Below are 25,246 nucleotides of genomic sequence, written 5' to 3' on the forward strand. Positions count from 1 at the left end.
GCACCGGAAACGAAGTACCGGTCGTGACGTAGCAGCTGCGGGGGCACCCGGTCTCCCAGAAGGCACCGCGCCCGGCCGTGCTCCTGAACTGACGGCGGCGCTCGCCAATAGTCGCCGGCGGCCTGTGAGGGCACTCCGAAGGGCGAGGGGAGGGCTTGGCCTCTCGCGCCCAGTTTCCCCGTGTCTCTGCGCCTGGGTCTCTGGACCGTCCCCTGCAAGCTCCCAGAGGCGGCACAGCCCCCGAGAGGTGAGGGGCTCCGCGAGGGCGGGAACCAGGCTGACGCGGCCTCTAGGGAGCAGAGCTTGGTCCGTTGCTGGGGGTGCCTGACCGCCTGGGGAGCCGGGAACGTACCCCGGGCAATGCCGCTGGCTGGTCGTTGTGGTAAAGGTGCCCCTTGGCCGGTGGGAGAGGCTCCAGAGTGGGCCTGGCCTGCTGGCCCCTACTGGGATGTCCCTTGCCGCTCTCCACGGGGCTCTCACGGCGGAAAAGTCAGCAGGCCATGTATGGACAGCTCTTGCGGCCTTGCGATTGCTCCTTGAGCCATCAACTGCCCCCCCCCGCCCCCCCCCCCCCCCCAGGGGCATCTGAGGGACCCGGGGTCCTAGGTGCGCAGTACGGCTTGATTCAGTGGCCAGGCCAACTTATAAGCAGATGCCCTTGGTGGCGGACCCCAGGTGTCCTGTCTTCCAGCCCATCGCTCTTCCTACCTGCTTGAGTTCACCCGCTCTTCCCAGTGGAGTTTGCATCTCCTATTTCTCGGGAGGATGACCCTTGAGGTTTGGACATCGTCCGGCTTTCATTCTCAGATCTTCCTTTCAGGCCAAGCTTGTTACGAGTGTCTAGTTCAGGGACCTTCCGTTTCAGTTAGGAGTTCCCCCCCCCACCCCAGCTTACCTTTCCTTCTGCTTTACATTTCGTGTGGCCTCACTCTCCAGGCCATGTACTGGGGTGCAGGCATGCTTACCTGGTTTTGTGGGTAACCCGTGGTTTCTCTTGTCTGCAGCTTGGCTATCTGACAGATTTCCTTCAGTAAGAGGGGACTCCTGAAGCTCTGCAAAACGAGTGTGGTGTGTGATTTCAAGGCGCGATGGCTGCAAAAGTGGTTCCAATGCCCCTAAAGCCAAAGCGGTCCTTTATACTGAGAGTTCCTCCGGACTCCAAGCTGGGCCAAGACCTACTTCGAGATGCTACTAGTGGGCCCAAGACCATCCACCAGCTAGTTCTGGAGCACTTCCTCACCTTCTTGCCCAAGCCAAGCGTGGTGCAGCCCAATCAGAAAGTCAAGGAGACTTTGGTTATTATGAAGGATGTGAGCTCAAACTTTCAGAACAGATGTAAGAAGCATATGCTGTTTCACTAGAAGAGAAGAGAGTGGTATTGGGGTCCGAAATAGGTGTTCATGTTAGTAATGAATTCAGGTTAGGATAGTGGGTATTGAAAAAAAGGAGTGGATTTTAATAAGTCAACATACTGGGGAGAGGGAGTATTGTTTTTCTCAAGCTGGAGCTTGAGTGGATTGCTGGGTGTGTGTAAAGCCATGGAATAAACTGTGTGTAACTTTCCATAGTGGAGGGGGAGTGTATATCTTTTTACCATAAAGAAATTTGGATGAATTGTTTAATTGACTGCCGTTTATGTGGAATTTTGGAAATTTTGTGCTTGTTATGAGCATCTCCAGACTTTACCCTCCCCTTTACTGGCGAAGAGAATTTAAAAAACCCTTAAGGGAATCATTCTTTTCATAATGAGGAGACCCTAGATACGGGTTCAAGACCCTGTGATTTTTATGGCTTGAGCTCTTCCCTGGGCTCACAGAAGCTGAAAAAAACCATGAGTTGCCTTCTGAGGGAGTGAGGACAGTGTGGCCTCAAGGTGTGGTTAGGGTTTCCATATTAGAGTCACTGACATTTCCATTAACTACAGCTTCCTCTTTCCCCAGTGCAACCTCATCCCATAGTGAAGCTTCTACCCAGAGAAGGAATCCAGCAGAAACAGGACACATTGTCTCTGTATCTGAAAACTGAGCCTGAGGTGGGTTCGGTTTTCCCGTTCACTGTTTTGAGTACATCACCTTCTCTGCTCTCACAGCCCTCCCCGCTCAGTCAACCCATATATATATATATTAAAAAAAAAAAAAAAAAGACATACCCTTGTAAGGAGAGTGGGCTTGTTTTCATTGCCTCTTTGGATATTTCTCTTCTGCTTATCCTTTGGCTCCTGAGCCTGGGTTTCCTGTCTGCTGCATCTGCGTAGGATTTATAGGTCCCTTTCACCTTCCCTTCCCTGATCCTTGGGTTCCAGCCTATTTTACCAGCAAGGATGTCAAACAACCTCTGTTATTAAGAGGAATGGGGTCTATTGCTCTTTCAGGAACTGGTGGTCTTTGAGGATTTGAATGTATTTCACTCCCAAGAAGAATGTGTGAGCCTAGATGCTACTCAACAACCCACCTCAGAGAAGGAAGACAGTGTTGGGGAGATGATGTTACTGGGTAAGAAATCTTGTGTGTTCATATTGAATGCTATGGAAAAAGCATGTTCTTCTATTGCATCAGACTTTTTACTTATTTATTTTTTAAATGTTTATTTTAATTTTGAGAGAGAGAGTGAGTGAGCAGGGGAAGGGCAGAGAGCGAGGGAGAAAGAATCCCAAGCAGGCTCCGTGCTGCCAGCACAGAGCCCGATGTGGAGCTCAAACTCACGAACTGTGAGACCGTGATCTGAGCTGAAATCAAGAATTACATGCTTGGGGTGCCTGGGTGGCTCAGTCAGTTAAGCGCCTGACTTCGGCTCAGGTTATGATCTCGCGGTTTGTGGGTTTGAGCCCCACGTTGGGCTCTGTGCTGACAGCTCAGAGCCTGGAGCCTGCTTTGGAGTCTCTCTCTCTCTCTCTCTCTCTCTCTCTCTATGAAAAATAAACATAAAAAAAAAAATTGGATGCTTAACCGACTGAGCCACCTAGGCACCCTTCATCAGACTTTTTAAAGACCTGATTAACACACTAGCTAACGTACATGTTCACACTCGTTTAATTTTTATTCCATGTGGCAGAGCTTGCACCAGCTGTGGGTGGCCATTTTTTGTGTATCTTTAGGGCAGCAATGGTGGAGGCGACTTCTCTTGGGAAGCAAGACCTAGAGCTAATGTACTGACATCAAATATTCAAACAGATAAAAAATGCAGCCAGGTTGTTTCTCAATCCATTTTCTGAATCTAGTGCCAATCTCCCAACATGTGTATTTTAAATTGTGTTTTCATTGGGCGCAGGAGTCTTTTTTTCCTTGATGCCCAAAGGCTGAGAAGTCTACTAGTGTGAATGAAAATATATCACACTATTGGTAGAAACGATATCTAGCACTTAGTACTTGTGTGTTATTATGTCCTAGGCACTAGTCTGAGTGCTTTGCGTGCATTTATTACCTCATGTATTTCTCATAATACTGTAGGACGTAGGAATTATTACTATTTTAAGACGGTGAAACTAAAGCAGAAAAATGTCAATTGCTAAAGGTCACACAGCAGTAGTTGGCAGAGCAGGGATCTGGACTCAGGGCTTCTAACACCAGAGCCTGCAGCCGTAGCCCAGAGTTGTACCACCTTCTTGATGCATTTCTCACAGTTGTTTCAGTGAGTTTCCTGTATGGTTGGTCAATGGATCCTTCTTCATTTCTGCTTATTTCCCAGTAATGGTTAAGCAGCATTCGCAAATGAGAATACCGCACGCGCACTCATGTGGCAGCAGTTCTCTGAAGCTGTTGAGAGATGATTCACCTTTCTCTACAAATACACTGCTACCCAAGAGTGACCAGCCTTCAAAAATCGCTTTGCTGAGCGCCTAATACTTCTTACTTTGCCTTCAGGGCTGTTTGCTTCTGAGGCTGAAGCAGAGCAGAAAGTGGATTTTGTGAGTTGCCTGGGGTGACAAAAATCCATGGCCGTTGAACTCTAGTTGTCTTATGCTGTATGGTCAGGGTAGTAGTACATAGTGAGCCTGCTTCATTTTCCACAAGTTATTCTATGTAGTATTTTTTGTTAAGCATATATATACATATTTATAATAATAACAATTGTTACTATTATTTAGAGAGAAAAGAAAGCTCACGAGGAGGGGAGAGGCTCAAAGGGGGAGAGAGAATCTTAAGCAGTCTCCGTGCTCAGGGCAGAGCCCGACATGGTGTTGAATCCCATTACACTGGGATCATGACCTGAGCTGAGATCAAGAGTCAGACACTTAACTAACTGAGCCACCCAGACACAGACACACACACACGTTTTTTTAAAGTAAATTCTGTGCCCAGAATGGGGCTTGAACTTATGACCCTGAGATCAAACATCGCCTGCTCTACAGACTGAGCCAGCCAGGCGCCCCTGTTTTTCTTTGCTTGTTTTTTTTAATTCAAGTTAACATATAGTGTAGTATTGGTTTCACAAGTAGAATTTAGTTATTCATCACTTAGACATAATACCAGAGCTCATCCCAGCAAGAGCCCTGCTTAAATACCCATCACCCATTTAGCCCACCTCCCCTTGACCAGCCCTGTTTGTTCTCTGTATTTAAGAGCCTCCTAGGATTTGTCTCCCTCTCTGTTTTCATCTTATTTTTCCTTTCCTTCTCCTGTATTCATCTGTTTCTTAAATTCCACACGAGTGAAATCACATGATCTCTGTCTCTGACTTATGTTGCTTAGCACAATACGCTCTAGTTTCATCCACGTTATTGCAAAGGGCAAGATTTCATTCTTTTTGATCGCTGAGTAATATTCCATTATATATATATTTAATATTCCAATATATATGTATTATACTACATTTTCTTTATCCATTCATCAATAGATGGACATTTAGGCTGTTTCAATAATTTGGCTATTGTTGATAACGCTGCTATAAACATTGGGGTGCATGTGCCCCTCCAAATCAGCATTTTTGTATCCTTTGGATAAATACCTAGTAGTGCACGGCTGGGTTGTAGGATAATTCTATTTTTTAACTTTTTTTTTCCCCTAAGTTTACTTATCTATCTTGAGAGAGCAAGAACACACAGGAGGGGCAGAGAGAGAATCCAAAGCAGGCCCCGCACTGTTAATGCAGAGCCCAACGCAGGGCTTGAACTCACACACTGCAAGATCATGACCTGAGCCATAATCAAGAGACGGATGCTTAACGGAGCCACCCACACGTCCCTATTTTTAACTTTTTGAGGACCCTCCATACTGTTTTCCAGAGTGGCTGCCCCAGTGTGCATCCCCACCAGCAGTGTAAAAGGGTCCCTCTTTCTCCACATCCTTGCCAACATCTGTCGTTGCCCAAGTTGTTCATTTTAGCCATTCTAACAGGTGTGAGGTGGTATCTCATTGTGGTTTTGATTTGTATTTCCCTGATGATGAGTGATGTTGAGCATTTTTTCAGGTATCTGTTAGCCATCTGGATGTCTTTGGAAAAGTGCCTATTCACGTCTTTTGCCCATTTCTTCACTGGATTATTTGTTTTTTGGGTTTTGAGTTTGATAAGTTCTTTATAGAGTTTGGTTACTAACCCTTAATCGGATAGGTCATTTGCAAATATCTTCTCCCATTCTGTCGGTTGCCTTTTAGTTTTATTGATTGTTTCCTTCACTGTACAGAAGGTTTTTATCTTGATGAGGTCCCAATAAGTTCATTTTTGCTTTTGTTTCCCTTGGCTCTGGACACATGTCTAGTAAAAAGTTGATGCAGCCAAGGTCAGAGAGGTTGCTGCCTGTTTTCTCCTGTAGGATTTTGATGGTTTCCTGTCTTACCTTTAGGTCTTTCATCCATTTTGAATTTATTTTTGTGTTTGGTGTAAGAAAGTGGTCGAGTTTTCCCAACACCATTTGCTAAAGAGACTTTTTTCTATTTTGTCAAAGATTAGTTGGCCATATGTTTGTGGGTCTATTTCAGGGTTCTCCATTCTGTTCAGTTGATATATGTGTCTGTTTTTGTGCCAGTACCATACTGTCTTGATGATTATAGCTTTGTCATACAACTTGAAGTCTGGAATTGTGTTGCCTCCAGCTTTGGTTTTCTTTTTCAACATTACTTTGCCTATTCGGGGGATTTTCTGGTTCCGTACAAATTTTAGGATTGTTCTAGCTCTGTGATGAATGCTGGTGTTATTTTGATAGGGATTGCATTGAATGTGTAGACTGCTTTGGGTAGTATCGACAGTTTAACAACATTTGTCCTTCCAATCTATGAGCATGGAATGCTTTTCCATTTCTTTGTGTCGTCTTCAATTTCTTTCATAAGTTTTCTATAGTTTTTAGTGTAGAGATCTATTACCTCTTTGGTTAGGTTTACTCCTAGGTATCTTAAGGTTTTTGGTGCAATTGTAAATGCGATCGACTCTTGCTCTTCCTGATGCTTCATTATTGGTGTAAAGAAGTGCAATAGATTTCTCCACATTGAATTTATATCCTGCAGCTTTGCTGAATTTATGTGTCTGTTCTAACAATTTTTTTGCCGGCATCTTTTGGGTTTCCACATAGAGTATCTTGTTGTCTATGAAGAGTGAACATTTGACTTCTTCCTTGCCAATTTGTATGCCTTTTATTTTTGTTGTCGTCGTCATCGTCTGATTGCTGAGGCTGGGATTTCCAGTACTACGTTGAACAGCAGTGGTGAGAATGTACATAGCCGTCATGTTCCTGACCTTAAGGGAAAAGCTGTCAGTTTTTTCCCATTGAGGATATTAGACTAATGTTTTCTCATTGTAGGGAAGAACATAAAGAGATCGGATTTATTACACTGACTTTTTCTTCAGTCTTGGGTAAAACTAGCATTTATTTTAGGTGACTGGTTGCTTTGGCCATAGACCTTGAGGCTCTGAGGCCCAATTCTCACCCTTTCCATTCCCCTCCCTTGCCTATACCACAAAGCTGAAGATTTAAACTTAGAATCATTCACTAACATTTAATAAATGCTACTTGCTTTTTCCTTAGGCAGGGTTGAATTCTGGAGTTATCAGTGAGTTAAAATGATACATAGTGCTCCATTCCTGCCCTCCAAAGCTTCCGGTTAAAGAATAGACTTATCTTTTAAGTCTATTAAAAGTCTTAAAAGATAAGTCATTCACCTAAAAAGATAAGCGGTATGGGGGCGTCTGAGTGTCTCAGTCAGTTAAGCGTCTGATTCTTGGTTTTGACTCAAGACATGATCTCAGTTTCGTGGGTTTGAGCCTTGCGTTGCGCTCTGTCTGCACTGGCAGCACAGAGCCTGCTTGGGATTCTCTCTCCTTCTCTCTCTGCGCCTCCCCACCTCATGCTGTCTCTGTCTCTCTCTAAATAAAGTTTCTGAAAAATTTTTAAAAATTTTTTTAATGTTTATTTTTTGAGAGAGACATAAGGAGTGTGAGCAGGAAAGGGGCAGAGAGAGAGGGAGACATAGAATCTGAAGCGGGCTCCAGGCTCTGAGCTGTCAGCACAGAGCCCAACATGGGGCTTGAACTTAGAAACCATGAGATCATGACCTGAGCCAAAGTCAAACACTTAACCAACTGAGCCACCCAGGTGCCCCTAAAAAAAGTTTTTTAATAAAAAAAGATAAGCAGTGTGAAACCATTTTAACTATAAAGAGCTATGAGAAGGTCAAGGCCAGATTTGGAAGTAGGAATAGAGTTTAGAAGAAGATGGATTTGATTTTAGATGAGATTGAATCCATGATAGGAAATAAAATGAGATTATTTTCTGGGTACTTGAACATTAGAAATTGGAGGTCACATGTAGAGATCTGGGAGTCAGTAACATTTGGTCAGTTTGGAAAGGGAAAAGTGTAATGGAATGAACCTTGTGGGGAAAGGAATCACAGGAGTGTCCTTGACCGAGGAGGACAGAATGTGTGTCTCAACTCAAGTGAGCCACATAAAACAACTAAAAATGTAGAAAAAAATTCTTAAACACATTCTCAGTGAGACAGTTCTTATGTTTGTATCTGACGTCTCCTGTGGCAAGAGAATATAAACCTTTTCAAGATTATCTACTTACTATGGAAGAAAGAAAGATTCAGTAGATTCCAAAAAGTAGAAATAACACAGTAGGATCTATCACAATGTGATACAACTAGAAGGTAAAAATGAAACTTGGGGGGAAAAAGTCCCCTTCACCTAGAAAATTTTTTTTTTTTTTAATTTTTTTTTTCAACGTTTTTTATTTATTTTTGGGACAGAGAGAGACAGAGCATGAACGGGGAGGGTCAGAGAGAGAGGGAGACACAGAATCGGAAACAGGCTCCAGGCTCTGAGCCATCAGCCCAGAGCCTGACGCGGGGCTCGAACTCACGGACCGCGAGATCGTGACCTGGCTGAAGTCGGACGCTTAACCGACTGCGCCACCCAGGCGCCCCTAGAAATTTTAAAACTATTAAGTAACCTTGGATTAGAGGGGAAGTACAAATTACAGTTACATAACGTTTGGAGACTATACTCTGTGTCAGCATCTACAGTATAACCTCAAGTGGTACTCAGAAGAAAATTTATGCCTGTATAAACACACACATTAAGTTAGAAAAATGAAAGTAGGGGCACCTGGGTAGATCAGTGGGTTGAGCATCCGACTTCGGCTCAGGTCATGATCTCATGGTTCATGGGTTCGAGCCCCGCATTGGGCTCTGTGCTGAACGCTTGCTCAGAGCCTGGAGGCTGCTTCAGAGTCTGTGTATCCTCCTCTCTCTGCCCCTCCCCCACTCATGCTCTGTCTCACTCTCTCAAAAAAATAAATAAATGTAAAAAAAAATTAAAAAGAAAGAAAGGGGGGCGCCTGGGTGGCGCAGTCGGTTAAGCGTCCGACTTCAGCCAGGTCACGATCTCGCGGTCTGTGAGTTCAAGCCCCGCGTCAGGCTCTGGGCTGATGGCTCGGAGCCTGGAGCCTGTTTCCAATTCTGTGTGTCTCCCTCTCTCTCTGCCCCTTCCCCGTTCATGCTCTGTCTCTCTCTGTCCCAAAAATAAATAAAAAACGTTGAAAAAAATAAAAAGAAAGGAAAATTAAGCCTCTGGTTCAAAGTTAGGAAAACAGTACAATGAAGGAAAACAGAAAGAAAGTATTAGTAAATACAAAATTGGAAATCAGTAAGTTAGAAATAGAGGCACTAATACGTAGAAAGATGTAAACAGAAGTAGATAAACCAGTTTCCATAGAGGAAGTTGGAATTGTCAAAAAAAACTAGCCCCCAACCCAGGGAAAGGACCCTCAGTTTCATAGGAAATTCTTACAAAGCTTTAACAATTGCACAATTTAAATGCTACGAAAATTTTCAGAGTGAAAAAAAAGGAAAACTTCCATATTCTTCTTATGAAACTAGTGTGACAAAGATACTACAATCTGATAAAAAAAAACCGTCCTGACCAAGGAAGATTTATTCCAGGAATGCAAAAGTGATTTAATAATAGAAAGCCTATTATATTTTATAGTAAAGGAGAAAAATCCTATGATCAATTTCATAGTTACTGAAAAGATATTTGACAAAATACCAATGCCTTGTGCCTTCTTCGCAAAAACACTGAACAAAACAGTAACTAATGGATACCTCCCTTATGGGATATGCATCCTTTTGGTCTGGAAGGACCGAAACACTGGAAACACTGGAAGGCATTCCCACTAAAATCAGGACAACAACAAAGCCCATTATCACTACTACTGTCTAATACTGTGTTTTAGGTATTGGCCAGAGAAGTTAAATGACAAAGAAATTAAATGTTTAAGAATTTAAGAATCTATTACGTATGATATAATTGTGTAACTAGAAAACCCCAGGAAGTGTCTGAAAATTATAAATAATAAAAGCATTCAGTAAGGCAGTGGGATGAAAAATTATTATATGGAAATCATTAACTTTCATATATGCAGTCATTTAGAAATTATAAAAATAGGAACAAACAAGATTAAACACCTAGAAATAAACTGAAGAAACATGCAGAAATTATGAAGAAAACTTCAAAACATTTCTAAAGGACAAAGAAGTCGATCTGAATGAATGGGAAGAAATACCATGTTGGCCAGGAAGATTTAACATTAAAAGGTCAGTTCTCCCCAGGTTCATTCATGAAGTGAAGGTAATCCCTTTAATAATGCCAGTAGGATTTTTCCCCCTGGTACCGCACAATCTCATCTCTAATTCAAATGGAAATAAATAAATACAATGACCAGGAAAATTGAAAAGAGCAGCGAAGCAGAGGAGCTCATAAAAGGTGTTGGGACGGGGCGCCTGGGTGGCGCAGTCGGTTAAGCGTCCGACTTCAGCCAGGTCACGATCTCGCGGTCCGTGAGTTCGAGCCCCGCGTCAGGCTCTGGGCTGATGGCTCGGAGCCTGGAGCCTGTTTCCGATTCTGTGTCTCCCTCTCTCTCTGCCCCTCCCCCGTTCATGCTCTGTCTCTCTCTGTCCCAAAAATAAATAAAAAAATGTTGAAAAAAAAAAATTTAAAAAAAAAAAAAAAAAAAGGTGTTGGGACAACCCAGCCATTTGGTGCATCATACTTTGTACCCCAAGAGAAAGACCAACAGATTCGCTTAGGAATACAAATGACCCATGAACACATGAAAAGCTGTCCAGCCCAACTCATAATTAGAAATGCAGATTAAACCTTTGCCAAATTACCATCTTTTTTCATCCATCAGATTTCTAGAAATCCAATAACAACACACTGGTGGTGAGTATGTTAAGAAATAAGTATAATACTGGCGGACATGCAGAATGACTCCCTATATACGGCAGTCTAATTACCAGTATTAAAGATGCATTCACCGGGGCGCCCGGATGGCTCAGTTGGCTAAGTGTCGGACTTCGGCTCAGGTGATGATCTCGCGGTTTGTGAGTTCGAGCCCCTTGCGGGCTCTGTGCTGACGGCTCGGAGCCTGGAGCCTGCTTCGGATTCTGTGTCTCTCTCTCTCTGCCCCTCCCCTGCTCATGCTCTGTTTCTCTCTGTCTCAAAAACAAAACAAAACCAGATGCATTCACCTTTGAAAACAATCCAGGTGTCTCTGGTTGAATGTGATGTGTCCACACAGCATACCAAGGTAATCTCTATGCACTGGAATATAACGATCAAAATAAAGCAAGTTCCAGACATATACACAGTGTACTACCTTTTAAATAAGAAAAGAGGAGAAAGGAAAATATGTCACCTAGATAAACAATGAAAAAATAAAAAGAAACTAATAAAACTGGTATCTGTCTGGGGGGCAAGTAAAATGGATGGGGATAGGAACTGGAGGAAGGCTCCTTAGCGTACACCTTTTCACATTGAGTTTTGTACCATGTAACTATATTAGCTACTAAATTTTTTTATCATAAAAAAGAGTACACTAAAGGAATATAAGATATATTCATTGACACTCTCAGGAAAATCAGAAAAATTCCTATGAGTTTTGATGAATTGTCTTCAAAACAGATAGCCCTTTACTATAACATGACATTTATGGTCATTCATCAAACACTGATGGTAATTTTTTTTTTTATTTTTTTTTTTAATGTTTATTTATTTTTGAGACGGAGGGAGACAGAGCATGAACGGGGGAGGGTCAGAGAGAGAGGGAGACACAGAATCTGAAACAGGCTCCAGGCTCTGAGCCATCAGCACAGAGCCCGACGCAGGGCTTGAACTCACAGACCGTGAGATCGTGACCTGAGCCGAAGTCGGACGCTTAACCGACTGAGCCACCCAGGCGCCCCTGATGGTAATTCTTTAAAAATGAGAATAACGGGTGCCTGCGTGGCTTAGTAAGTTACAAGTCCGACTTCAGCTCAGGTCACAATCTTACGGTCATGAGTTCAAACCCCGCATCAGGCTCTCTGCCCTCAGCCCAGAGCCCACTTCGAATCCTCTCTCTCTCTTTCTCTCTCTCTCTTTGTCCCTTCCCAGCTCGCTCTCTCAAAAATAAACAAACATTAAAAATTATGAAAATGAAATAAGGAAACCTGCCATCACTATTATTAACTAGATAAGGCAAAAAGATAAGGGGTTAGGAAGAATAAATATTGGAACCAAAATATGGTTTGTATTTAGAAAATCTAAAAGGACCAACAAAAACACTATATTTAATAGTTTTAAAGTAGGTAAATAGGGAATGTAGAACAATAGCATTCTTTTTTAAAAAAAAATTTTTTTTAACGTTTATTTATTTTAGAGACAGAGCATGAACGGGGGAGGGTCAGAGAAAGGGAGACACAGAATCTGAAACAGGCTCCAGGCTCTGAGCTGTCAGCACAGGGCCCGACGCGGGGCTCGAACTCACGGACCGCGAGATCATGGCCTGAGCTGAAGTCGGCTGCTTAACCGACTGAGCCACCCAGGCGCCCCAACAATAGCATTCTTAAATTAACAAAATAGGGGCGCCTGGGTGACTCAGTCGGTTAAGCGTCCAACTTCAGCTTAGGTCATGATCTCATGGTTCATGGGTTCGAGCCCCTCATCAGGCTCTGCACTATTAGTGCAGAGCCTGCTTGGCATTCTCTCTGCCCCTCATGCTTTTTCGCTCTGTCAAAATAAATAAATTTTTAAAAAAATTAACACGGCCACCTGGGTGTCTCAGTCAGTTAAGCATCCAACTTCATCTCAGGTCATGATCTCACAGTTCGTGGGTTCGAGCCTCTCATCGGGCTCAAAGCCTGGAGCCTGCTTCGTATTCTGTATCCTCCCCCACTCTGCCCCTCCCCACTCATGTTCTGTCTCTCTCAAAAATAAACATTAAAAAAAATTTTATTAAAAAATTAACAAAATGATGGAAGCTGTCGTTCAGAATGGCTATAAAATAGGAGTGAACCACAGATGTTTCATTGGTAAATATAAAAGATTCTTTTTTTTTTTTTTTTTTAAGTTTCTTTATTTTTGACAGAGACGGAGTGCAAGATCATGACCTGGGCCGAAGTCGGATGCTTAACCGACTGAGCTACCCAGGTGCCCCTATAAAAGATTCTTAAATATCGGAGAGACACGGATGTAAATGGGAAAACAAATCGTGTAAAGATATTGGTGCCCTCCAAATTTATTTACACTGTAGGTAACAGAGTCAAAATTTTCAAAAGGATATTGTGGCTGGTTTTACCAATATTAGACATGTTACAAACAATAACATACAGTGTGATACTAAACTCCAAATGTATTAAAAATTAACTGTAGGGACGTCTGGGTGGCTCAGTCGAGTAAGTGTCCAGCTCTTGGTTTTGACTCAGGTCATGATCTCACAGTTTGTGACTTCAAGCCCCGCATATGGCTCCACACTGTCGATGCTTGGGATTCTTTCTCCCTCCCTCTCTCTCTGCCCCTCCCCTGCTCATGCCCTCTCTCTCAAAATTAATAAATAAACTTAAAAAAAAAGAGTTAACTGTAAAAGTAAGTCATAAAGGAATGGCTAGAGAATAGAACATTTATCTGATTTTGAAAGACTGATACTTTTTGATGGTTTTAAGTTGTGGAGTGACAGAGGTAGGCTTCAGTTAAATATTTACATTAGTAGTGACTGCCTACACAGGGATTAAGATTTGCAAAATGTAAAGTTTATTTAAATTTATGAGTCTCTCAGCCCAATAAATTAGTGGTTTGTAGTAACAAAGTACAAAATAAAGCTACAACGAGAAACCATTTTATACCTATTAAATGCTGACAAGATTAGGTAAAATTGATACCCATATCTTGATGCTTGTGCTGAAATTGGTACAGCCTTTTTTGAAAGAAATATGGCAGTCAGTGTCAAGGACTGTGATAAAAATTGCCATATGCTTTGACTCAGCATTTTCATTACCTAAGGGAATAAATGAAAAAGAAAACGCCTGTTAGTGTGAAACTACTAATCCAGCAAAGATTCATATCCCAGATCTGTGGTTAGCTGTCTATCTAAGAGGTTGACTTAGCCCTTTAATATCCATAAGTTGCCCAGAGTTTAGGGGGTCCCTTGTTGCTCTACCTTTTCACAGCATACTTTTCTTTTTTTAATTTGTTACTTAATCTTTGTATGTTATTTTACACAGACTTCTTTCGGAGGTAATAAATACAGAAAACCCTACAGATCAAAAGTGTACGCCTCACGTTTTCACAAAACGTACACATCTGTCTGACCATCACTCAGACCATTCCTGGCATCCAAGAAGTCCCTTTTGTGCCCACTGCCCAGTTACTACTCCCCTTTCTCCCCCAAAAAGACCACTATGGGTTTCTACCATAGTTTAATCATTTTTAATCACCCTAATGCCCAAATAATCATCTACGGAGTGAACATGATAGGCCTTCATTATTTTTGGTCATTTGAATTATTCCCACTTTTTCCCTATTATATAGGATATTACAGTATTATCTAATTCCATACTATTGTAATGCTTACCGTAGTGAAAACCTAGAAGTAACTCATTGTACCTTTCACTTACTAGCCTCCTAAAGAATGGGATGGTGTACCCTTGAGTATTGATGTCTTTCATCCTCTGGCCCTTAGCTCACTGTTCTACACAGAATATAAGATCAATATGAACTTCTTGAGGAATTAGTGCTTACTCAGAAAGCAAACCTATAAAATCTTTCAGTGTAGTCCCCCTCATTTCATTAAAAAAAAAAAACAACAGGAAGAGGGTAACTGGGTGGCTCAGTCAGTTGAGCGTCCGACTCTTGATTTCTGCTCAAGTCATGATCCCAGGGTCATGGAATCGAGCCCTACATCAAGCTGCGCACTGAGCATGGAGCCTACTTGGGATTCTCTCTCTCCCCCCCTTTGTCCTTCCCCCACTTGAGTGCTCTCTCTCTCTCAAAAGAAAGAAAGAAAGAAAGAAAGAAAGAAAGAAAGAAAGAAAGAAAGAAAGAAAGAAAGAAAGAAAGAAAAAGGACTGTGTGCTTGCAATGCATTGCATAGAAAGATTTATCAGTCATATATTCCATCCACAGAGTGGAAAAGGAGTGTTGGTAACAATTATCTGCTAGTCCTCAGACTTCTGATACTCAAGATTATTGTTTGATGAGAAATCCAATTTGTTTTTTTCCTGCGGTATCATATCCCTCAAAAGTTATTCAATTCTCTTTGTTTCCACAGACAATGACATTAATCCTGAGAGTGACGATCTTCAGAAGGAACCCGGAGAGAGTGGAGATCATAGAGAAAAGACTTCAGATTGTGATGAAGTGGACTGTTCTATGGTCTCGGAGCAATCTCCATATTGCCATAAAGACAGACTAAGCACATCCGCTCCAAAACAAAGGAAAGTGAGAAATCTTCTAGTTACTATTGAAAATGATACTCCACTAGAGGAACTCTCAAAGTATGTGGATATCAACGTGATTGCACTTACCCGAAATCGGAGAACGAGAAGATGGTACACTTGTCCATTGTGTGGGAAACAGTTTAATGAAAGTTCTTACCTTATATCCCACCAGAGGACTCACACTGGTGAAAAACCCTATGACTGTAGTCACTGTGGGAAAAGCTTCAATCATAAAACAAACCTTAATAAACATGAGCGAATCCATACAGGAGAGAAACCTTATTCATGTTCTCAGTGTGGGAAAAACTTTCGTCAGAACTCTCATCGGAGTCGCCATGAAGGAATCCACATAAGGGAGAAAATATTTAAGTGTCCAGAATGTGGGAAAACCTTCCCAGAGAATAAAGACTTTGTGCTTCATCTGCAGAGCCATGAGGCTGAGAGGCCGTATAGTTGCAAAAAATGTGGGAGAAGATTTGGTCGGCTTTCCAACTGTACCCGGCATGAAAAAACCCACTCAGCATGTAAGACACGAAAGCAGAAATGGGATCAGGAAAGGTCTGATGGTCCTGCCTTGACCTGAAATCTTTAATAGGGAATTCTAAATTCCCAGGCTTCTGAAAAGATGCAGATATGTGCAAACCTCATTATAGTCAAAATTGGGAAAGTACCCATCTTGGCTGAAACCTCAAAGTTTTAGAAAATTTCACAGGGAAGAAGACATTCTCAAGGGCTATACCTCAGTCAGCATCCACATTTTCTGGATTAAGGAGCTCTCTTTTGTGAACTTCTACAACAATGTACAGGCCACAGATCCCTTTTCCCAAAAAGGCTTTGAATAGGAGTCTGGAGGCCACTTACCTGCAAGGTGAACAGAGTGGCTCATGTGTACGGAAAGTGTATCCATTTTCCCCCCACATAGGAATTCACACTTGTGAAAAAAAAAAAAATAATAATAATAATAATAATAATAATAATAATGCAAAAGTCCTTACCTGGAACTGTGTTCCCCTGCGAGAACCAAACTACTGATTTATTAAGCCAAGAGCTTCTATTAGCAGTTCACATAACCTTCTAAGAATACCCTGTTGAAGCTTGAGTGTTGAAAGGGATTGTTTACTTTGGAATATAGGAAAATAACAGCAAGTGAATGTCAAAGACTTACTCTGTCATTTGTATGTGATCTAAACTAACCATCGATGTCAGTAACGTTTGCATTTTGCAGTGAAAAGTGACTTTTACAGGAATACTTTTCACAACATACTTTTAAAGTGTCTGTTGTTCTTACTGCATTTTTTGTCCAGCTCTTCGTCGCTCAGATAGCACTCAAGCCTTTCCATTGCCAAAAGAAGTTTGGATCACTCAGGCCCAGCCACCCAGCCCTACTACTGGTAAAGCTCTTCAGGATCTTGTCCCTCTGCTGAGCCAAGAAGAAGGCCTGCTAGGAAGGAAATCCAGGTGCTGGAAGAGGAAGACGTCGGCTTGGACACATGACTGGCCAGTAACCTTACCATGTGCTCACTTCGCCTCCAAGCTGTCTTCAGACCCTTGGCAATGGGTGGTCACTACCTCACAAGCAAAGTGTTTTATTTTTAACAGTTGTCTCCAGTGGCTAGTTCACATTGCCCCTCGAGAGGCAGGATTCCAGAGTCTTCATTGTAGTGGATGTTTGTTCTCTTTGGCCTCCTGATACCCAGACTTTCCTGACGTGTCCACCCAGAGGCCAGGCCAGCGGTGCCTTCACGGGACCGATCCTGTGGTGTGTTATTTTAAAGATTCTTGATCAGTTTTGCTTTATTTTAGGTTTCCTGGAAGTTTACATTGGTATTTTGATTGAAATAGGTTAATCCTGTAAACTATTTGGGAAAACTTGTTAGCTTTACAAATTTTGTTTCCCATGCCTTTATTAAAGTATTGTATTCCTGAGTAAATGTTTCTAATTTTCTTAACGTAAGTTGTATACGACTTTGTTATTGCAAATAGTTTTTTTTCCATTGTATTTTTCTAGTTGGCTCTTGCTTTTACATAGGAAAGTTATTTTTAATTGTGTACTTGTGAAACTAGCCACTTCATCGAATGTTAATTTTCAGTAATTTCTCAGTTCTGTTACAATCTGTGGTTCAAAATTATACCATCTTCAAATAATAGTTTTGTTTCTTTCTGCCTATTGCTTTTTTTGTCATTTTTTGCTTTTTTTTTTAATGTTTATTTCTGAGAGAGACAGCGTGAGCCAAGTAGGGGAGGGGCAGAGAGAGAGGGAGACACAGAATCCAAAGCAGGCTCCAGGTTCTCAGGTGTCAGCACAGAGCCTGATGCAGGGCCTGAACCCACAAATCCCAAGATCATGACCTGAGCCAAAGTTGGACACTTAATTGGCTGAGCCGCCCAGGCGCCCCTTTTCCAATTATTTTTTAAACCTGTAGTTCTAAGTTTTGTTTTGGTTCAAAGCATACTAAAAATGAAAGACCTCTGATGATACAATTCAGTCCTGAGTCCTAATTCAGACACTTAAAGGCCACACACACAAAAAACTGTCCTTTATTGATTTTGTATGTCAAGCCTACAGTACCCTTTAAAAACCAGGGACAAAACTGGATGCCAGCAACGTTCTTCTCTTATTCCTCAGGAAGACTGGCTGGGGTCTTCCTGGTTATCACACCTAGAAAACAAAGCCTAAGTGGCTGCTGGGCAGTAACTGGAGAGGGTGGGGTCTATGGGGCGAGACTGTCCCCATAGGGACACAAGGATGCAAGGGTCAGACCACACAGTACTCAAGGCCGGTGGGTGTGTGATACTCCCACGACGCAAACCCCTCCCCCCGGGAGCTGCTCTCTGCCGTGGGCTGTGGTGTAGGCGAGGGCCCAGCAGTCAAAGTCCTTGTCACCTGTCCCCAGAGGATGGGGCCTGGGCCGCCTGACTTCCCTACACCTACTCCCTGGACCCTGGAGGGTCTGGAGCAGAATGCTCACCCCTGCTCTGGAGTTCAGATGCAGGATGCCCAGGGTCCACACCCCCGAACAGGAGAGCACTAGGAAGCCGTTGGACGACTAAGTGCTCGATAAGGAGCTGACAATTAGTTCATGAAAATCAGTAAACACTCAACAACGAATGGTTTTCCAATAGAGCAGCGAGGGCCAGTTAGCACATCTGAAGGCCTAAGGTACCCGGGTGGCTCAGTCAGTTGGGTGTCTGACTCAGTATCAGCTCAGTGGGTTTGTGAAATCGGGCTCCTCGAAGTGACAGTGTAGAGCCTGCCTGGGATATTCTTATTCCCTCCCTCCCTCCCTCTCCCTCTCTCTCCCCCTCTCTCCCCTTGCTGCCTCACGTGCACACGTTCTCTCTCTCTAAATAAATAAATAAACTTAAAAAATCTGAAGGCCCAGATATCCAGTTAGCATAGCAACTTCAAATTGAAGGCATGCATCCCCTAAAGACACAACACAAGGACCAGGGGTTGTAAAGGGAAGCAACGCACCCATGGAGTTTCCTGGGATGGAGGATGGGGAGAGGGGGTCAGAAATTCAATAAAACTAAAAAAAACATATACAGCTCCAGAATGACAAGTGCTAGGAAGGGAAGAATTCTAGAAGGGTGTTATAAGTGGATTTTCCAGGGAGGACCCTAGGGAAGTGGCCTTTAAACCGAGACCAGAAGGATGAGATAGGGGGAGGAAGTGGGCAGCAAGGGAACATTCCAGTAAGACATGAACAGATAACTGTTAGGTAAACTTGAATGGCTACAAGAAGTCTGAAAGAATGTTCAGGCTTACTAGTAATCTAAGAATGGTAAATTGAAAGAACAAGGTGTCAGGTGTATTAAATGAGCAGGCTGTGTGTATGTGAGTACGTAAATGTTTGGCTTGGCAAAAGAGGAATAATGGTATCCATCTACTGGGACAATCTTAAAAAAAATATATTACTATTAGTCCCATCAATTACGTTCTCAATACAAGCAAAAATACAACACTGTAATACTGAAAATTAAAAACAGCCCAAATGAATAAATATGTAGAATATTAGATAGCTAATAAACGAATGCTTTTCATCAAAAAAAAAAAAATTAATGTTTATTTATTTTTGAGAGAGACAGACCCTGAATGGGAGAGTGGCAAAAAGGGAGACACAGAACTTGGAGCAGGCTCCAGGGTCTAAGCTGTCAGCACAGAGCCTGACGCAGGGCTCAAACTCCAGAACCGTGAGCTCATGACCTGAACTGAAGTTGGACGCTTAACCGACTGAGCCACCCAGGTGCCCTGCCCCCAGTGCTTTTCATTTATTTTTGTTGGTAGGGTGGGTCTCGTCCTCTCTTTCCATTCTCTCAAGCCCACACCGGTTTCACCTTCAATTCCAACACTTCCCTGAACATTTATAGAATATTTCATCCAAGAGCAGCAGAACACACATTCTTCTCAAGTGCACGAGAAACATCACCAAGACGGACTGCATATGGGCCATGAAACACACCTTAGCAAATTTTAAAAAATAGAAATCATACAGAGTATGCTCTCCGATCACAGTGAAACTAAACTAGAAATTAATAACAGAAAAGATAACTGGAAAATACCAAAATATATGTGGAAATTTAACAACACCCTTGTAAATAACAAATGGTTATTTAAATCTCAAGAAATGTAAAAATATTTTTGAACTAAATGAAAATGGACATACAACTTACCAAAACTTGTGGGATGCAGTGAAAGCCATGCTTACAGGAAGATTTATAGCCCTGGATGCATATATTAGGAAAGAAAGACCTAAAATCAATCATCTAAGTTTCTACCCTGACATCTACAAAACAACAGAAAATTAAATCCAAAGTGAACAGAAGAAAACCCAAATAAAAATCAGAACAGAAATCAATGAAATTTTTTTTTTTAATTTTTTTTTTTTCAACGTTTTTTATTTATTTTTGGGACAGAGAGAGACAGAGCATGAACGGGGGAGGGGCAGAGAGAGAGGGAGACACAGAATCGGAAACAGGCTCCAGGCTCCGAGCCATCAGCCCGGAGCCCGACGCGGGGCTCGAACTCACGGACCGCGAGATCGTGACCTGGCTGAAGTCGGACGCTCAACCGACTGCGCCACCCAGGCGCCCCCAGAAATCAATGAAATTAAAAACAGGAAGCTAATAGAGAAAACTAACAAACGAAATCAAAAGCTGGTTCTTTGAAAAGATCCATGCATTTGATAAACCCTTAGCCAAGCTAACCAGCAAAAGAAGAGAGAAGGCACAAATACTACTGTGAGAAATGAGAAAGAGGTCATCACTGTGGATCCTTTGGACATGAAAAGGGCCCTAAAGGAATATCATTGTGAAAATTGATAAAAGGAAACTCCACTTTGAACGGAGTAGGGAGGCTTAACCTCCCCACTGTGTGAGAATGACAAGCTCTCACAAGCTGCCGTTGGCCATCAACCGTAGACCCAACAGGAAGACAGGCCTCATGAGTAGATACTACCGCCTACCGCAGCAGGAGAAAGGTTTTGTCCTTGCCGAGAAAGAACCAAGCCAGTGACAATCACAACTCAGCCAATAAGGAAGCACGACACTTCAGAACGCCATTTACTCCAATGGACTTTTTGCTTATGACGGCCCCTCCCAACTCCCCATCTTTCTCTATACAAGAGCAGTCCTCTTTGTCTTCTGGGAATGCCTGTGGTTTCATCATTGCATGCTCGTCACTAATTGCAATTCTCTCCTAGTTCCGGATAAACCCATTTTTGCTGGTAAGATAACTGACAGTTTTATGTTTAAAGTCAACCATATGAACAACTCTATGCCCATAAATTTTATTTCTAGGCAAGGACAAAAAGGATAAAAGGATGAAACAGGAATAAATAAAAATTATAAACATATATGCATCTAACTACAGGCCACCAAAATACATGAAACAAAAGCTGGGGGATTCCTTCAAAATTTCAAGGAACAGGTACTTTCCATCTTATTATGAAGAATTCCTGGATATGTTGACTAAAAATTGAAAATGTTACCATATATTCCATTTGGCAAACATATGGAGACGCAAATATGTAAATATAAAAATTACATGATAAACTCAGAAATACCCCCTGATTCTGAGTTCTGTCAGTGTTTATGCAAGATGTCATTTTGCCTCTCTCTCTGAAATGAAAGGAAACTACCCTATTTTCCTCTTCGTTCCTCAAAATCCAGAGCATCCTTTTCAGTGATGTTTTGACCAGTTTCAATATTGGTCAGGTTATGTTCTGCAATCACTTTCAAAATAAATTGAGTTATAATTTTATAGTAAACTTCCCTTACGTTTTATTTTAGAAACAGAATTACTAGTCAGCATATTTTGCTAGAACAACTTGATGGAAATATATCAGTATAGCAAAATAAAATTGTGGAGACTATACAGCAATTTTGAAAAGCTTTATTATAAAATTATAGTGGGAAATCAGGATACAAATTAGTAACTATGTAAAATATCTCACCGCATTGACATAAACTGAAGGCAGTGTGGAAAAAAGATGCAGTTCATTGACACAGTGGAGATTTTCGAAGATATTCTTGTGTATCTCACACTTATTCCTGCTGTAATGCTGTGTGACCCAGAAAGCTCAGATAAGAAAATAACAAATAATTAGCTCGAATTCGTGGCAGAATTAGGGCTTCTTGGAGCCCTAAATGAACCCTTCCCTTTCCTACCCCCACCGGTCTGAGCTTCCCGTAAGATGTACTCTTATCTCTGCGTCTCTGTTGTGAGAAAGACAAACCAGTCCTGACACCCAGGAGATGGCCTGGCACTCACAGATCGATGCCATGTTCTCAGGATGAACACAACCACAGTACCACACAGGGCCGCTCTGTGACCATCATGGAGCAAGACAAAGAGAGACCACTCTGTAATCATGTCCGAACACTGTCCAAGCCACAAAAATGACCAAACTCCCCCTATGTTGGCTGATACGAATTAATGCTACTTCTCTGCCAATCACAGTCTTGCCTTAGTCTAGTCTTCCCTCCTAGATAAAATATTTTAAGATACTCCATCAGAATCATCCCTACTATGTGACAGTGTGAAATCCAGAGCACAGACCCATCTCCTTAAATCCTCACTAAATTCACCTCAGACAACAAGCCTTTTGTAAATCCTGTCTAACACCTTCCTGCTAAGATGCCTCACAACTCCCGATGGTATGCATTCTCCCCTCTGAGCCTAATAAACCACACTCATTCAACAAGACATGTGTTGCTAGTGGGTTTGGGCTGCAGGGCACTAACAGGTGCAGTAAGTTATTTGGTAAAAGGATCTTGCTTTCCATCCTTAGCTGAAGAGGCTGTATCAAATCTGGTCTCCCAAGACAGACACTAGATGATTCTCTCACACATGACAAATGCTGAGCTTTGCACAATAGAAAAAGCAAATATGGTCTTCTTAGAAACTAGTTCCCTGCCTGATTTTCTTAGCCCATTTGATTACCAGGTAGAAAAATATTCAGAGCAACCACTTTTCCAAGAGCCCCTTTTATGTCCTTGTTCCTCAGGCTGTAGATGAAGGGGTTCAGCATGGGAGTCACCACCGTGAACATCACAGCAGATGCTATATCTGCCTCAGCTGAGTGTGAGGCTAAAGGGTTGAAATACACAGCAATGATGGTGCCATAGAAGAGGGAAACCACGGCCAGGTGCGAGCCACAGGTCGAGAAGGCTTTCCATCTTCCCTTCGTGGACGGGACTCTCAGGACAGCGCAGGTAATATGCACATACGAAGCCAGGATGCAAATAAATGGAGAGATCATGATCAACCCTGCTTCGATAAGAACCATCATCTCATTGAGACGGGTGTCAGAGCAGGACAGTTTCAGGAGGGGAGTCACATCACAGAAGAAGTGGGGGATGGCATTGTCTGCACAGAACGAGAGTCGAGCCATCAGCAGGGTATGCAGTAGGACATCCAGGTTGGCAATGACCCATGACCCAGCAACCAGCAGGGCACAGAGCTGGTGGGTCACCTTTGTCGAGTAGTGTAAGGGGTGACATATGGCAACAAAGCGGTCATAGGCCATCACAGCCAGGAGGAAATTGTCCATGTCCATGAACATGAACACAAAATACATCTGTGTGAGACACCCAGAGAAAGAGATGGTCTGAGTCCCAAGGATGTGGTTGGCCAGCATCTTGGGGACGGTGGTGGTGGAGAAGCAGATGTCCACAAAGGACAGGTGGCTGAGGAGGAAGTACATGGGGATGTGCAGGTGGGGGTCCACGCAGATGGCCAGGAGGATGAGCAGGTTTCCCAGGACCGTGGCCAGGTACATGCTCAGGAAGAGCGCAAAGAGGGCCTGCTGCTGCTGGGGCTGCCTGGAGAGCCCGAGGAGGAGGAACTCGGAGACACTCGACTGGTTTGCTCCTCTCATGGGGCTGGACTCAGATGCAGAGAAGAGAGGCAGAGCTCAGAAACCTAGAAGTTCTGGGTTAGGACACATCAATCTAAGCTCCATCCAGCCACATGGTCACGTTAACGAAACCTGCATTAGAATCTATGCTCAGTCGGGATCCACCCCTGGTCTCTACACCCTGAGCTTCCAACTCCCAGTACTAGATGATGCTGGTCCCATTGCACTAATCTTTAAAATTGTATCAAATATAAAAACAACAAACAGGCACAAACACAGCCCTTCTCTGCCATTATGTAATGTTTCTTCTAACATTGCCAGGCTTTCTCCCACTTCTTAGCAGCTCACAAAGATAAGTGAAACAGTTGATCATTACTGGGTTTATCTCAAGCTCCAGCTGATGGATTCAGGACTCTTTCTATTACTCCTTGGATCTGGGGTTTGTTTGTTTGTTTTTTTTTTTTAAGTTTATTTATTTCAAGAGAGACAGAGAGAGCAAGTGGGAGAGGAGCAGAGAGAGAGAGAGGGAGTGAGAGAATCCCAAGTAGGCTTTGCATTGTCAGTGCAGGGCCCGATGCAGGGCTAGAACTCACAAAACATGAGATCATGACCTGAGCTGAAACCAAGAATCAGATGCTTAACCTACTAAGTCATCCAGGCACCCCATTGGATCTGGAAGGTTTGATAAAGAAAGCTCTTCGCATTAGTGGAAAAAATACACACACACATACACACGTATATATGTATATATGTATATATGTATATGTATATATAATCTGTTATAATCCTACCTGGAAGAAGTTTGTACTGTTGTTATCAAGGGTTCTTTACCTTTGAGGAACCAACCAATGCTCCTCTTTAATATAAGGATTGGAAAGTAGTGGAAATATTGGTAGATCCCGAGCAAGTGAGAAGCGGAGGTTCACGGTCTGAGCCCTCTCTGTGTAGAGAAGGATATTGGGGAGGATCTAGAAACAGGTATTTACAGTGGCTTCCATGGCCATTGGGACCAGATTCCCTGAGAGCCTCGTTAGAGACAAGCAGAAATTAATTGTCCCACCTATTTCCTGGTCCCTGTGGACCCAACAGTGATGACAAAGTATAAGAATTTAACCCCTGGGTCAGAACTTGGAGACAAAACAATCTGGGCAGAGATAAGTCTCAGAGAAAATTCCCTGAGACCTCAAATTGCATCACCTTGCTGATCTGGGCTTATGCCTGTGGATGTGAAAATCTTATTTTTTTTTAACGTTTTTTATTTATTTTTGGGACAGAGAGAGACAGAGCATGAATGGGGGAGGGGCAGAGAGAGAGGGAGACACAGAATCCGAAGCAGGCTCCAGGCTCCGAGCCGTCAGCCCAGAGCCCGACGCGGGGCTCGAACTCACGGACCGCGAGATCGTGACCTGAGCTGAAGTCGGACGCTCAACCGACTGCGCCACCCAGGCGCCCCGGAAATCTTATTTGTTAAAAGATTTTTCTTATTTTCTTAGGTCAGAAACTAGGGTTATTGCAGTGTTACCTGAGTGAACCCCTTTTTTTCTTTCATGTCCCGTCACTTACAGATGGGGATGCTGGGAAGGGGTTCAGGGTGGCATTACGGAGTTGTACTAAGTCCTTTAAAGCATTTGGTGTAAAGGATAACCTGTTTGTAACTGGGGGGTGGGGTGGGTAACAGATCAGAGATGGCAGAGCACACCA

General features: G+C 42.8%; 2 protein-coding genes and 2 long non-coding RNA genes across 4 annotated transcripts in view; 2 read left to right on the forward strand and 2 right to left on the reverse strand.

Moving 5' to 3' along the window:
• Window positions 1–92: 92 nt before the first annotated feature.
• Window positions 93–16,147, forward strand: ZNF200 (zinc finger protein 200). The gene is made up of 5 exons (XM_058711780.1): window positions 93–247; window positions 1,005–1,335; window positions 1,941–2,032; window positions 2,372–2,492; window positions 15,017–16,147. The coding sequence occupies exons 2-5, from the start codon at window positions 1,089–1,091 to the stop codon at window positions 15,766–15,768; spliced, it is 1,212 nt and encodes a 403-aa protein (XP_058567763.1). The 5' UTR covers window positions 93–247; window positions 1,005–1,088; the 3' UTR covers window positions 15,769–16,147.
• Window positions 8,975–10,926, forward strand: LOC131501511 (uncharacterized). The gene is made up of 2 exons (XR_009256809.1): window positions 8,975–10,194; window positions 10,446–10,926. It is a non-coding gene; the product is annotated as an uncharacterized LOC131501511 (long non-coding RNA).
• LOC131501512 (uncharacterized) overlaps window positions 10,812–25,246 on the reverse strand; it is an 18,833-nt gene continuing 4,398 nt past the window's right edge. Inside the window, exons 2-3 of the long non-coding RNA XR_009256810.1 lie at window positions 13,593–13,744; window positions 10,812–10,925 (exon numbers count right to left, since the gene is read on the reverse strand). This is a non-coding gene — a long non-coding RNA (uncharacterized LOC131501512). The remainder of the gene's footprint in view (window positions 10,926–13,592; window positions 13,745–25,246) is intronic.
• LOC131501509 (olfactory receptor 1F1-like) overlaps window positions 21,564–25,246 on the reverse strand; it is a 7,906-nt gene continuing 4,223 nt past the window's right edge. Inside the window, exon 2 of the mRNA XM_058711782.1 lies at window positions 21,564–23,570. Within this exon, the coding sequence (XP_058567765.1) occupies window positions 22,613–23,566 (954 nt within the window). The 5' untranslated portion in view covers window positions 23,567–23,570 and the 3' untranslated portion in view covers window positions 21,564–22,612. The remainder of the gene's footprint in view (window positions 23,571–25,246) is intronic.

The sequence above is a fragment of the Neofelis nebulosa genome, chromosome 18, assembly GCF_028018385.1.
Source record: "Neofelis nebulosa isolate mNeoNeb1 chromosome 18, mNeoNeb1.pri, whole genome shotgun sequence".
NCBI classification, from domain to species: domain Eukaryota; kingdom Metazoa; phylum Chordata; class Mammalia; order Carnivora; family Felidae; genus Neofelis; species Neofelis nebulosa.